At 43.9% G+C, this 13767-nt stretch overlaps 1 protein-coding gene across 1 annotated transcript in view; it reads right to left on the bottom strand.

Moving 5' to 3' along the window:
• Window positions 1-1558: 1558 nt before the first annotated feature.
• LOC119453772 (uncharacterized) overlaps window positions 1559-13767 on the bottom strand; it is a 28389-nt gene continuing 16180 nt past the window's right edge. The window contains exons 7-10 of the mRNA XM_037715828.2: window positions 12838-13092; window positions 10127-10220; window positions 5191-5330; window positions 1559-4708 (exon numbers count right to left, since the gene is read on the bottom strand). Coding sequence (XP_037571756.1) covers window positions 4504-4708; window positions 5191-5330; window positions 10127-10220; window positions 12838-13092 — 694 coding nt within the window. The 3' untranslated portion in view covers window positions 1559-4503. The remainder of the gene's footprint in view (window positions 4709-5190; window positions 5331-10126; window positions 10221-12837; window positions 13093-13767) is intronic.

The raw sequence follows: 13767 nt of genomic DNA, 5'->3' as shown, positions 1-13767 counted from the left end.
TGTACTAAATATGTCCTTATAACAAATATCACATGTAACGAAAGTATTTTTGCATCATATGCATTATAATGAACGGAGTGTAATAGAAAAATATTAGTGCTGGTGTCCTTTTGTCAAAACTGGGTTGGAATCAGCCTCGAAATACTAATTAGGTTTTCCCTTCAACAGTGGACTGTACTATATAATATGTGCCTCCACACCATGCGACCACCAATCACATTAGCTAATTAGAGATGTGCAGCAGACGGTACGCAACAACACAGAAATCACAGCAAGAAACAATGTGTGGAACACATGTACTATTAAGTTCTAAGAAATAAGCAACTAAGTTCCATTCGGTGGTAATGTAGGTGCGCAACGTGACAACCAAAAGCAATCACATCCTTAATGCTAAATGAACGTGGGGTTAAAAAAAATATAAAAAAAGAAATCCATGGCACACCACATGAGAAATGGACACCATGCGTGGGCAGAAAGTGATGAGGAAACACATCCTGTCTTTTAGGCTCTCACATGTAATTCTTTCACGTAAGGCCAACAGCAGCATTAATTGCATCAATCTTCTGGACATTCATTGCAATACTGAAACGACAAGGCCATCCGACTGTCTTGGCTACCGTTTCTTTTAAACAATTCAAAACAGCAGAAACAAAACTAGCACGAAGGGCACAAAAAATGCATTAGCAAATATTCTCAGATGAGTATCGCACAGGAAAGTAACGGAGATACAGACCTGCCAGCCTTAAACTCTAAAAAACACTGCCACCAATGTTGAGAAATACTAAAATTTTGTGAAAACTACTAAAAGTTGTTTTATTAGCCAAGACAAACACAGTCTATTAAAAAATTTACCTGACTTGGTTTTGCAGGGACTCTTTTTTATGTTCGCATCGAACAATTATTTTTACCAGAGAAAAACTGTGATAAAACCGTTTATGACGTTTATTCACAAATTATCGATGTAATGGCGGCCTGAATGTCACCTGTCATTTTAATGATGGCGCTGCTGCTGGTAGGTTAGAATAATCGCGCATGGCCAAGAAGAAACAGGCTTGCATGCTTATATTTAGTTCCATAATGACGTTATGCCGTGTGGCTACCGAAGCTAATATTAAAAAAACTTTAAAAAAGGGGAGGGGCTCTGAAAAATCGCTTGACGACTATATGTTTGCATTATGTTTAGATCAGTTCAGCCCGAATTAGGATGCCAATGAAATGTCCTAAAATTATTGGTGTCCATACGACAATCGTAAACAAGCTCTAGAATCCAGGCCTTCTACGATAAAATCATGAAACTTGGCAGGTATGGAGATATATTAAACAAAAGGTTCACAAGAAGACTAAGTTCTCACTAAGTGATCAACACTGGTCGGACAAAAAATGTCTCTGGAACCAGCGTTTCAACAAAAGGACTTGTGCTTGTCAGGGCCCTGAGGGAGACGAGTGTTTCTCGTCAAAACGTTGGCTCTTGGCTGAGGCTTGACCTTCCTGTTAATCAAGCCACATGTAAGAGCATGCATACGAAATCAGACTCGCGTGCGTGCACCAGTATGGCCTCGGCTTTTTTTTTTGTTTATGTGGCTGTGCCTTTGTACGGCTGTTATTTCTCCAACACAGTTTAATCAATAGAGAGTCAGTGCCAGCGTGTTTTTTTTTTGTGTCCTTTGTCCCTGTTTTCCTCGTGCAGTTCTGAATCATTTGAAATGAACTTGTTGATATTAAAATGAAAAAAAAAAAAAATGGAGAGAGAATCTTGCACTGAAAAACAGATTTCTGAATGGGACTAGTGAAGAGGGTTGTATTCAGCAGACATCATTCCACAAACGGTAAGCAAAAAATCCTGCAACCAGGCTTCCCCATGCTTCTTTCATGAATGGGAAGGTTGCTATCCCATGATGCCATGTTGCCTGCTCAGCTTGGTGACCAGAGTACGACAACACAATCTGCATAATCAGTCCGCATGCTGTGCATCTGTGGAATACCTGACATCATGAGATGCGCACTTCCCATTGTGTGGCTGCCTTAAAGCAAATTAGGCAGGTAATAGTTTGCCGTTTTTACAGAGCGAACAACAAAGGCAAAAAAAGTGACAGGACTGCGCATGGTCTAGTTTTTCTTTCTTTCCCATTTCCGTTTCAGTCATTTAAAATGCAGTAACAATGGCCTACAAGCATACTGGTTCGGACGAGTTGGTAATGCACAATTCAACGTAGGTAGTGCATGGAAAACAAGGACGAAGGATCTTGCTCACTTGACTCCTATACAGCCACATACTCTACATTGCTTCAAACGTTTACTATCATGCTTTTCAATTTCTCATTTGCTGAAATATTGTCTTGCCACTGGCCCGTTCAACCTAGTTTTTCATTTTACACCGCCAAATGTATTTTGTGTCGTTCTTCTTAGCAGTAGTCCTGCTAAATTTGTGTCAGATGCAATTGTTTTGCTACCTTTAACACAAATTAGTTATGGTCGACATACTGCATACTTTTCTTCTTCATCTATTTGGAACAATTACCATTTTACATTAACCACTGTTCATGACTTGGTACCTCTAAAATAAAAACTGTTTTCTAATGTAATTCCTATGCAGTTTCATTTATCTCTTGCAAATTGTTAAATGTTTACAGTTTTCATATGTTTTGCCTATATATGTGGTAATTTTTGTGTTATAATGCAACCAAGTATACTGCAGTCACAATGCTGTTTTAGCAACTAATCTTGTTTGTAACCTCTGACAGGCGGTCCCACTACAGCCAAGTGTTCTCGGGCCTCCCTCTGTATATTTATTTCTATGTTGTTTACTTCCATAAACTTGATTCTAATACAAGAGACTCGGGCACAGACAGGGTTAAATTCCTACAATAGCTAAGCAGTTAGAGCTAGAAATAAAGCAGTTGAAATTTAGCACTACGTACGTATGTCCCCACCTCTCCCACGTCTTCCTTTTTTGTGCACTATGTACTTTGAATTGAGAACAAATGTACTTGTATGCCCAAATGTTCCTTTCCTTATCATTTTTTGCACTTCATTGTCGGCTCTTGCCTGTACCTTGTTATCCTCATATTATCCAATAAATAAAGAGGTCACGTGTTTCTAAAAAAATGTTCAGTCGAGAGATGGCACCCTTTTCATCCATACTTTTTCGCGTCCACGTCTTTCCACGCTGTAATGTCGTGAACGTATCCCAACTTGCCCACTTCGCGATTCCTCTTTGTGCTTACCGTTCGTCCGTTAATTTCGGCTTGAGTATCGAAGCCTAGTTTCAGCCATTGCCATTGGAGTATAAAGACAGCAGTGTTTCTGAGAGGGTTCTGTTGGAAAGGTGCTGAAAGGCTGATGCTTACGCTCCCAGTGGGCGTGAAGCAGAAAAGAATGCATGCATGCTCTTCTACACTCTACCATCTCACTATGAGTGCGCAAGTCATTGGTTCATTTTCTTTTTTCTGACTACTATCTTAGTGGCAATGCTGCGACCCCGTGGAGGAGACTAGTTATAGAAAAGTGGAGTTCATCTCTTTAAATGTTCAGCTTGTTGGTTGAACATCTTGAACATAGAGCAGTGCAACAGGGGAAAAGAACACATACAGCACTGACTTCAAACAATTTATCCTGAAAGAGCAAACATCCTTTGGGATAAAAAAATGCTGGAAATTGGCGCTGTGTGTGTCCTATTGTTTGCTGTCCCATGTTGTGCTGTTTTAAATTCAAGATACTCATCTCTTGCCTGTAAAACAGTTTGTTTTGGAATACTTTCACCACTTGCACGGAAATCTCATTGTGGTGTGACTTGGTAGACTAAAAAAAAATTTTGGCACTGGTGAATGACCACAGAAGACAGCTGCACCCGATCTACCATGTATCACTTTTCGAGTATGTTATTCATACCACGTCGACAATTGACTCCTCATTCAGGTAGGAAAAAACAAAATGTGTTTACATAGTTTTTATAAACTGGTAAAACAGTCAGCAGAGATCTGCTTGTCCTATAATGCAATAGACATCATAATGAACTGTTAACACATGTCAAGGAAGTGCTGCTTTTAGTAAAGCCACCTGTTACGTGTACCGGCCAAAACAGACTTAGCTGCGCTTTTAAACAATAGTAAATATAGCAGTAAAATACATGTACAGTTCGAAGGAAATAGGCACATGGCATAAATTTAGTTTATGTATAGCTTGTGGCAAGCAATGACTACAACACACATGTATTCTTGTTCAAAAACTTTTGTACAGCAACAATGTGAGTGTGTACACAACACGTGACACATGCAATGCTTATACACAAATATCTATATATATACAAAATAAATATCAGAATGCACAGCTTTGGAATTGTTCACTTTTGTTCATGAAGGTCACTCGAGTGCTACGACCACACATTCTTGAGGTGCCAGTCGGTAGAGTACATCCATGCTAGGAACTCTTCTTGGGGACGATGGGTCAAGCGGTCACCAGATCTCGCCTGACACAACATGATGAAGGGGTAGACGCGGCACTTTGCTAGGAAGTGAACACAATCACGCGACCGTCATCCAATCCAACAGCAGCCACCATCGAGCCAGAGAGCTCGGCCATTGTCACACTTGTTGAACTGCGATACCACATGTTGGCCACGGGGTTGCCGGTGAAGATGTTCCAAATCCGCACACCGTAGCCCGGAGTGACACACGCCACGTAGCGACCGTCGACGTGAATGCTACACGACCTGCAGGAGAAGTGCAATTCAAAATCAGGGCAATAAAATTTGTGTGGTGATGCTATATGCAGCTAGAAGTCACATGAAGACGGCGCACTAGCTGTGCATTTATCAAATCTGACTGATGACTCCTTCCTAGCGAGCCAGTGGCTAGTATTTGCCTGAAGGCAGTTCAGTTTACCCTCAATACATTGAAGTTGCATTTAGCAAAAAACTTCGTTATATTCGATGGAACAAAGATGGAACAAAGATCGGCATTAACCCCCCCAATCCACAACAAATCTAAAATTCCATAGATTCCCAAGTCAAGGGGAAATAGCCTGTCAAACTTTCCATAAATGCAATTCATAGCCAAATAGGCTAATGTATTGGATGAATAGATTATTGTAAGGAGCAAGCCAAGGGCCATACACATAAGTGTTGTTGTTGCAGCCTGTGTCGTATGCGAGTTCTAGGCACCTTCAATCAAACAAATTTTTTTTCCGCCATACCTTGAGCTTCCAGCACGTGCCTTAGCAGCCAGTTTCCAGGAGAAGCTGCTGACTGCCTCAGCCTTGCAGCTAAATGGGTTCATGGTCACCAGCGTGGACATCACGTCATCGAACGACTGCATCAGCACGAACAACAGGCCCTGCGAGGTAATTGAACAATCATCCAGGACCATTAGCAGCGTGTTCATTTGGGCTCGTTGGTACATCTTGTCAGGGTGACTTGATGTATCTTGTAACCAGTGCTCTGTCCTGTGCCGACTTTCCTTCATTCTGTGTCGCACCGGCAATCTGATGTGTGATAGGATCCAGGATCAGTTCATCAACTGGTGGACTAAAATATCAGTTAACTTAAGGAAACCAGAACCACTGGAGCCTCTTTAGAGGGACACTAAAGGAAAATATTACCTCGAGCAAGATCGACAGATTATTCCTCTAGAATTATATCAACATTTTCTGTGTGCCAATATGCAATTTTGTTGCACAGGAAATTGCTGAAAAAGATTTCATAGCTGGTCCTCAATTTGAACCACCTGCACCAAAAAGACGAGTTGATATTATCTCCACGTGACCTTCCTCTATGGTGCTCTCTGTGAATTGGACAAGTGCTGAGGCCACAGGAGAGGTACTACAGTCCACAAAAGGTGGCACTACTCTGATTTCTGATTTCCTTCATTTTCTTGCTTACAAAAGCTTTGTTCTCTCAATGAATGATGAATTCATTATTACAGAAGCCTATCTTTCAATCTAGCTCCCTTTAACACCAGCTGCAGAGCACACACAAGGACATGACTTATGCACACGCAACTTTGGGATGCACTTGTAACCATGCGAATTTTTCCAGCAGCTTACGATTAGCATGCTGCTGCTAACTATTGTAAATAGACATAACTATGCTTAGTTCCTATGTCTATGATGTTTGAAGAAAATACCAAACCTTGTCTATACAATTTCCCCATGGTGTCATTGGCAAGGAAACATGAATTTTGCTCTTAAGGCAGGGGCCACTTAAGAGAAACACGAAGTTAGTTTCTACTAGTATTCTTTCAAGACTCTATTTTTATAACTTTCACAGTAAGGAGTTGATTACTAGAAAAGATATTGAAGTTCACACTTCGATTTCTTAAATTTCTGGCTGAAACCATTGGCAATGATGCTAGCTATGAAGGTAGACGTTTGCAAACGCAATTTTCGAATCATATCCAGTTGCACCATGCAGGTAATTTTCGAACCAATTTTATTTGAAAAAAAGGTGTGTGCTATGATCAGGTATTTACTTTATTCATTCTTAGCAACTATTCTCGCTTGAAACACGTCTTATCACAGGCCGAAAATAGGCATTTTCAGCAGGTGATGTCTTGTGTTCGATGCATTCGCCAAGACAGACGTTGCTGCTAAAGGGGTCGTGATCGGGGTTACCATTGGGGTTAGGTGCATGCTGACCAGCCAAGTTCAGGTTATCTGGCGAAGGCCAATTTTAGGATTGAAGTAATGAAAGTTTGGGCCCATAGAACTGTGTATGAGCGTAGGTTAGGGTCGAATAAACCGAAAAATTTAATTAACTGGAGTCGAATCAACGGCGGTCTACTTTATAAGAGGAGGCTTAGTAAGCCAGAAAGGATGCAAGAAAGAAAAACAGGTGGCGACACTGCCCTAAAGTTGCCGCACTAGCCTGTCGTGACGTCATGAATTTTGACAGCATCTATGTGGATCTACTTGATTGTTCATTGGCAGAAAAGGACTTCATAACATTCTAAAAGAACAGAAGACTCAACCTAACAAGTTTCAATAAGTTTGCCTGTATGAAAAGAGCCTAAATATAGAAGAAAACATACAGTCAATGACCGATTAACCAGACACCGATACCGTATTTATTCGATTATAAGGCGGTCACGACTGTAAGGCGAGGGTGTAAGTTGGAGGACCCCCCCCCCAAAAAATATCACCTTATAGTGTGGCTTTATGTGTCGCTTCACGAAATCGCGGCACACGCTGCCATAAAGCCACACTATAGGGTGATAGTCACGCTGATGTGAAGCCCTGCTATACGGCGAAATTCGCGCTGCTGTGAAGCCACACCTAAAGGCGAAATTTGCGTATAAGGCAAGGGGTGACTTCAAGACTACAGATTCTGGGAAACAAACCTCGCCTTACATTCCAATAAATACGCTAGTTCAGACAGCCCCGTGGCACCGCCACCAGCCCTGTTGACTTACTGTATAGGAACGACCAAAATGTCGGACACATTACAGTACGTCATGCCCATAATTTGGACCCCGACTTCAAAACCGTGTGCTAATTTGGCTACTGAATCAAGCAGAAATAGGGATATTTTCGTTCTGAAACATTGCCGGCAAGGTTGTCGGCCATGGCGCCAGTGCTCTGCGAAACTGAAACTAGCAAAGCCTATGCAATAGTAATCGCCGATGAGAATTCGGAGCATGCATTGGCTGTACCTTTGTCGATCTGTAATGACAGCATGAAAATAGTTGAAATATGGGCCGAGATTTTGTACCGATGCTTTCCGCTGGATTCTACGCCACTCATATCACCCACTGTTCACGGCTGGCTGATCCAGTTGATAATTAATGCATGCGGAGCATTGCTTTAACCACTGACGAAGCATGAAAAGGAACAACATAAAAGGCATTACTAGAAAACTGCGGCCACGGAATGTCTAGGTCAAAGGCAAGTGCCATGTGCATGTAGCAACAAGCGTTGACAAACTTGACCCATATTCTTGGACGGTCACTTTCGAAAGATAGTTCCATTTTGGAGATATTTCGCGTGACTAGCCCCGGTTGCATTGACGGGCAGCAGCGCTTTCACACTGTGATAAGATAGCGTGCTAGGCACTGTACCAAGATTGCTGTTGCTCCTAGATGTCAAAGCGTCTGGTGCTATACACGCAGAATTGAAAGTCTCCAATTGCGACGATCCGATAATATGGCACACCTTTTTTGGCCACTTGTAGAATAAGGTCACTTATTTTTGTGCGAATCTGGTATTCCGGACTCCCGATTATTCGTATGTTTTGGTGATTCCCACTCCATCTGAATTATCAGTCGGCGACTGTGCATTAAAATTCATGACACCTGCACGAAATTCAGGAAGGGGATGTCCAACACTTTTCTCCAGTAATACACAGCCTTTTCCAGCCTAAAACAACTAAAAACAAGAGTTTTGAAAGAACACCTTAGCAGAATAAAGTGATTTAGTATTCCTCTTTATTTGCAAGTACCTACAGTGTGAGGAGACTGAGCAAGGAACGAGACACGACGGCGCGCTAAAACCACCAACTAGCTCAAGGAAACCTGTTAACTCCTGTTTGCTGTCTTCTCTTTAAAGTACTTTTCTCATTTAATTTGTTGGGGCACAGTAAAAGATCTAAAAAATTGCGACGCATACTGCAAGACAACTTCTTGGCCAAGTTGGGGTTTACTGTAAGACATGATTTCTGTACTGTTAAAATTCAGAAAAGGAAAAACCAGTGAAAGAAAAGAGCAGACATAGACGGGCACTGCTCTCCTGATGCTGCTGGAAACCCAGCAGTTTTTTCTAATGGGTAGAGGTGCACCATGACCTGGCTCTCAGTTGTTTATATGGGTTCTCATCTCGAAAGAGGGCCCCGTAGAGAATTGCGAAGGTCTCTGGGTGCCCCTTGACCCATCGCAGCTTTGTTGAAATAGCCGAGCATCCACCGTTGCTGTGGGAGGCAGACTAGTGCTGCCACCGGGTACCTACTGGTACAATAGGTACAAGCGCACTCTCGGCCAGGTGCTCAGCAACTACGGGAGCTCCAGGCATATGGAAGGACACCCACCTATTGGGAAGTTGGCGGCATGGGACCGCCAGATTAGTTTTTTTTACAGCACAGCTCTTACACGCCCGTTCCTGCAGCGAGCATCGGCGTAACCGAGCGAACGAGCACAGCGAAGAATGAAAGCGCGAACGCGGAGTGCAGCGGAGGCGAAAGCACAAGAAGAAAAGCGTAGTGCTGCGACGATGGCTGCGACGATGGCTACGAGATGGCGCCAGAGTAGCACGCGTCATCTGGGAGGTCTGTCTGCGGTGGCTTATGTGAATCGTGCCCACGCGTCATCCATGCGCTGCCTCTCGCGATCTCAAAATTAGCGAGGCAGTTGCGCCACACTTCGCTCTGTTTGCAACGTGTCGCACGAGACAGATTGTCCGCGCCAGCCAATATAGCACAAAATGCAAACAAGTATAGAGCTGTGTTCAAATGTCGCATTAGGAAGTATGGTGAAAAATTCACCAACAATTGTGGGCCTATTTTTTTGAAGAGTCTCTGTGTTTTGTTTGTCTTGGTTCTTGCAGAGTAAGCATAAAAGTCTGAATGAATCTCTCCCAAGTAATGCACCCCTGGAGAGATAGACGTCTGGCCGGGAGGCTGCTTGTACCTGTCTGTAACTGGTGGGTGTCCAGCAGTGGGGATCGAACCACGCACCTGTCTACCTGTGTGCTCTTTTCCTTCATTTGTTTTTCCTTTTCTGACTTTTGGCGCAACAAGAATCGTGTCACGGTAAACATAGCCTCTAGCTCCTTTAGATGACAACGTAGTCCATTTTACTGATAAATAAGCGAACGCCATCAAATTTATGATGTCATATGATGAGACATCAGGTGCAGGAACTTCAAGACAGCGGCACCGGAACCCATTTTTTGCTCTTGTATCTTTTCTGCCTTATCAAGAGTGGCTTTGTCGGCATCACACAGGGGTAATTTGCTAACCGAGCTTAACTTACATCTCTTTTAAGGGTCCCTTTAAAGATGTTCAAACAGTGGCTGTGTGAAGTTTTCGAAGCTATGTTCCTCTGTTGCTGCCAAAGAATAAGCCAGATGCTGCCTGCTAAATGATTTCGTGCTTAGGCCCACGAAGAACAATCACACAAGCTGCAGGCGGTCTTTCTTCGCTCACCCTGTCGGAACGGCACCAGGAGATGTGCTGCAGGTCTCCAAACACATCTGGCTCGTGGATCATCTTCTTGACCAGCACCCTGTCGTTGCAGTCCCTGGCCAGGACAAAAGCCTTGGTGGTAAATTTTCACGCCAGGACACTATTGTCCCAGACTGCCCAGGACTGTTCGAGAAGCTGCGTACAGCCATGCTTATTGGCTGAAGATGGAGCTTCTGGCAGTCTTTGACAGTTCAGGACAACAAAACACAGCGACCTACTAACACACACACACGGCACAATAGATGCGTTGCATCGTGTTCCCATCGACTTTGCATTATTCCTTCTGAACTTAATGTTAATTAACCAACTGCAAGTTACAATGGCATGGTCATGACACAAACATTCAGTAGACGCTTTTCCTAATTTGCAAGAGCACTTCTGTGTATTGCACGTTTCCCAAGCTATACACCACTCGTCGTGGTTCAAATGAAGATGAACTGCTAGCTGAACATGCGGCGGCTTGATTGTTGCATGTGGTTTCCTCACGAGGCCATGCCTACATTTTTCATGTCATAAGACAAGCAAACTGTGCTTGTATGTCATCATCAACCCATTTTTATGCCTACTGTACAAGGAAGGCCTCTCCCAGAGATAAGTGCGCACCTAGGGTGTCTGGCGCGGTTGACGATTTCTTTTAGATTTTGAAGTTATAAGCGGTGCACTTGGTATTTTCTGAGAATTATACGCCAAATACGCAACGCATCATGCGGGAACAACAACGTATTAAAGAGGATTCTTATACATAGATATCTATGAGCCCATTGCTGGGACCGGGCTTTAGCGACGATATACCGGGGAGAACGTATCAACGAGGAACATATCAGCGAGGTTCTACTGTATTTGCCTGATTCTAACACACCCCCAAATCAAATGTGTGCCCACTTTCTATGTGCCAAATCTAGAAAACTAATGCAGAGGTAACATTAAAGCCTCTAAGCAATGTACAAATCTAGTGCACCCGATGTTCTAGCAAGAAAAATGGGCAAGGGTCTAAAAGTCGCAGTTTTGCCCGAAAGGTGAAGCATTGATTGCGATAGCAAATTATTAGAGAGCTATACAAAGCAAGGATAGTAGTTTAATGGGCCGTATGAAGTTGTAAACATTGGCTTACTATCTAAATAGACAAGCACGGTGTCACGCAAGCACAGGTAAACATGAGCACATCTCGCTCGATGACCCGGAAACTCGCTGGGAAAACGCCGGAGTGAGAAAGCACGCCAGCAGCAGCGGGCAAATTAACCTTGGCACTTTCTCTCGTCTCGCTTCCACGTGAACCAAGCGTCGAAAGCACAGCGCACACAAAGCTACCAGCACTCGGCATATGCATTTCGCCCACATCGCAGATTCCTGAGCTCGCTTTTTGCCTGGCGGAAGCAAGCAATTGCACTGGTGCCAAGCTGCAATCCCAGCTTATGCTTTTGCTCTCCTTTCTGTATCGTCGCTTGCGTGCACTTGATCGCCTGCTCGCTGCCACTTCATTGTGGCCTTGCGCAGCAGCAGTGAGCTGGGGGTCGAGCCATTCTTTTCTGCTCTTTTACTTAGGACGCTGTCAGTGACGCATCAACGTAGTTACAGCATATTTATTGTAAACCTGAGCAAGACAATTGGTGCATTTGAGCAGGCACGATCAGTCCATGCGCTGCACTCCAACGAGGCGAGCATGTGAGCCCACAGCATTTAGTGAGATTGCGGCTTAATAAGGATCCTTGCTTCATGCTCGTGTGATAGCGAAGCGTAAACGGCACGTCACTTGTGGCCATCTGCTAAAGGCGTGACAACTGTGTTCTGCGGTTCAGATTCAAAAGTGTGCGGTAGCGTGATCAAGCATGTGCTACGGGGCCAGGTGAGCGCATATCTCTTCCTCTCGCCTGTAGGTGACTGTGCTAGGCCGTCAGTGCGGTTGAGCGCAAACGTAGCCCAGGCGCCATATCTTGGAGGTAATTTGTGACGGGTGCCAATGGCTATGGGTGAGCCAAGATGGCTGGTGGCTTCGTGTGCGCAATGCTCCCACCTGCCTAGTGTTGGAAGTTGCGTAATCACAAGTTTCAGAGACATGTTGCAGAGATGGGCAGCACGAACTGTTCACTCCCCATTGCGGATGCTCTTCATGATCGCAGCATTGCAACAGCGAGTGTTTATGGTTATCGAGTGAGATCTGCTCATGTTTGACAGTGCATGCGTGACACCATGCTTGTTAATTTAATTAGTAGGTGAACCTTAACTGCAATTTATACAGCCGAGAAAACTATGAACCTTACTTTGTGTAGTTGTCTAATACTTTGATAAAGCTATCAATGCTTTGACTTTCGGGAAAAACTGCAGCTTTTTTTAAACAGTAATTCATCAGCTTAGCTTGACAAACTTTTGCCTTTGGTTTCACCCCAGAGTTCACCAGCTCAGAGTGTTTGGTTTGACATTAGGGATGGTAAAACAGAGTGAACGACATGGACAAAAGGAAGATGTAAGACACACGCACAGGCACAGCAATGCCAGTGCGTATTCAACATTTTACTTTTGTCCATGCTTTCTGCATTGCTCTACCATTTCTAATACCCCAGAATGCTCAATCAAAGCATTGCCCATTCTTCGATATGCCCCTTTACACAATGACAGTTTTCTTCAGGTGTTTCTTGGAGAAACTAGAAAAATGTTGAGAAAAGAACTGTGCTTACCACACATAAAAGATGTTGGCAGAGTTCCCGAGCAGTGCGTCATGTTGTCCTTCAATGCCGACGAGCGAGTCAAGCAAGTTTGACGTACGTCCCAGCGCATCCGTCTCATCACCGAGTTCTCCGTGCACGTGACACAGACGATGAACGCGCAACAGAGTGGCTCCGCCTGTGGTCCTTAGCGCAGTTGCGAACCAGCCCTCTCGGCTTAACTTGGCTATACGATAGATCCGCTGACTTCTCTTCAACGAGAAGCCACTAGAAGTAAGAGAAAAGGGAAGAAGGGGGGGGGGGGGGTGGAAAAAGAACAAGAGAAGGGTTGGTTGAACAGGTTTGAAGGAGTACGCCCGTGACACTTTTTACTCGTAATTTTTTTACTTGAAAGGCCAACTAAAATTAACTTTTGGACTGCATAAAAAGCCTAGTTTAAGGTATAATGGTTATAAAGGAGCCTCCGTGCAACATTTTCTGCTTGAAATATGGGTGGACGCTACACGAAAAGTTCACGAAAATGGCGCTTTCTGATACTGAAACATTAAAAAACTTTGCCATTACCACTCGCTGGAAGTGACGCATGACCAAAAGTGCACAACTCCATGGCATGACCTCCGTGGAAAGGCAGCGCCCGCGACTGCCCACGAGTGGCCGCGACATGCTGAAAGATCTCGAAGGCAGCGAGCTGGGACTTGCGTCATGGTGACAACCAAGGGGTGCACGTGCCATTTGCTTAGGTGCTGTTTAAAGGTTGCTAACAAGAAAACTACTACACAATTAACAGTCCTGCGGCTTTCCCGAGATTGGTTCAGTGGCATATACTACTCATCTATAACAAATTTAGCCAGAGAAATTTCATTACAGTTGGCATTTAAATGAAGGTCCTTGACCTGACTCAGAGCCGATGTCACTTTGCTCTTTTTTATTTATTTCAATGAT

The sequence above is a fragment of the Dermacentor silvarum genome, chromosome 5 (genome assembly GCF_013339745.2).
Source record: "Dermacentor silvarum isolate Dsil-2018 chromosome 5, BIME_Dsil_1.4, whole genome shotgun sequence".
NCBI classification, from domain to species: Eukaryota; Metazoa; Arthropoda; class Arachnida; order Ixodida; family Ixodidae; genus Dermacentor; species Dermacentor silvarum.
The sequence above is the reverse complement of the archived record's forward strand: the minus strand, read 5'-3'. Positions and strand labels throughout refer to the sequence as shown.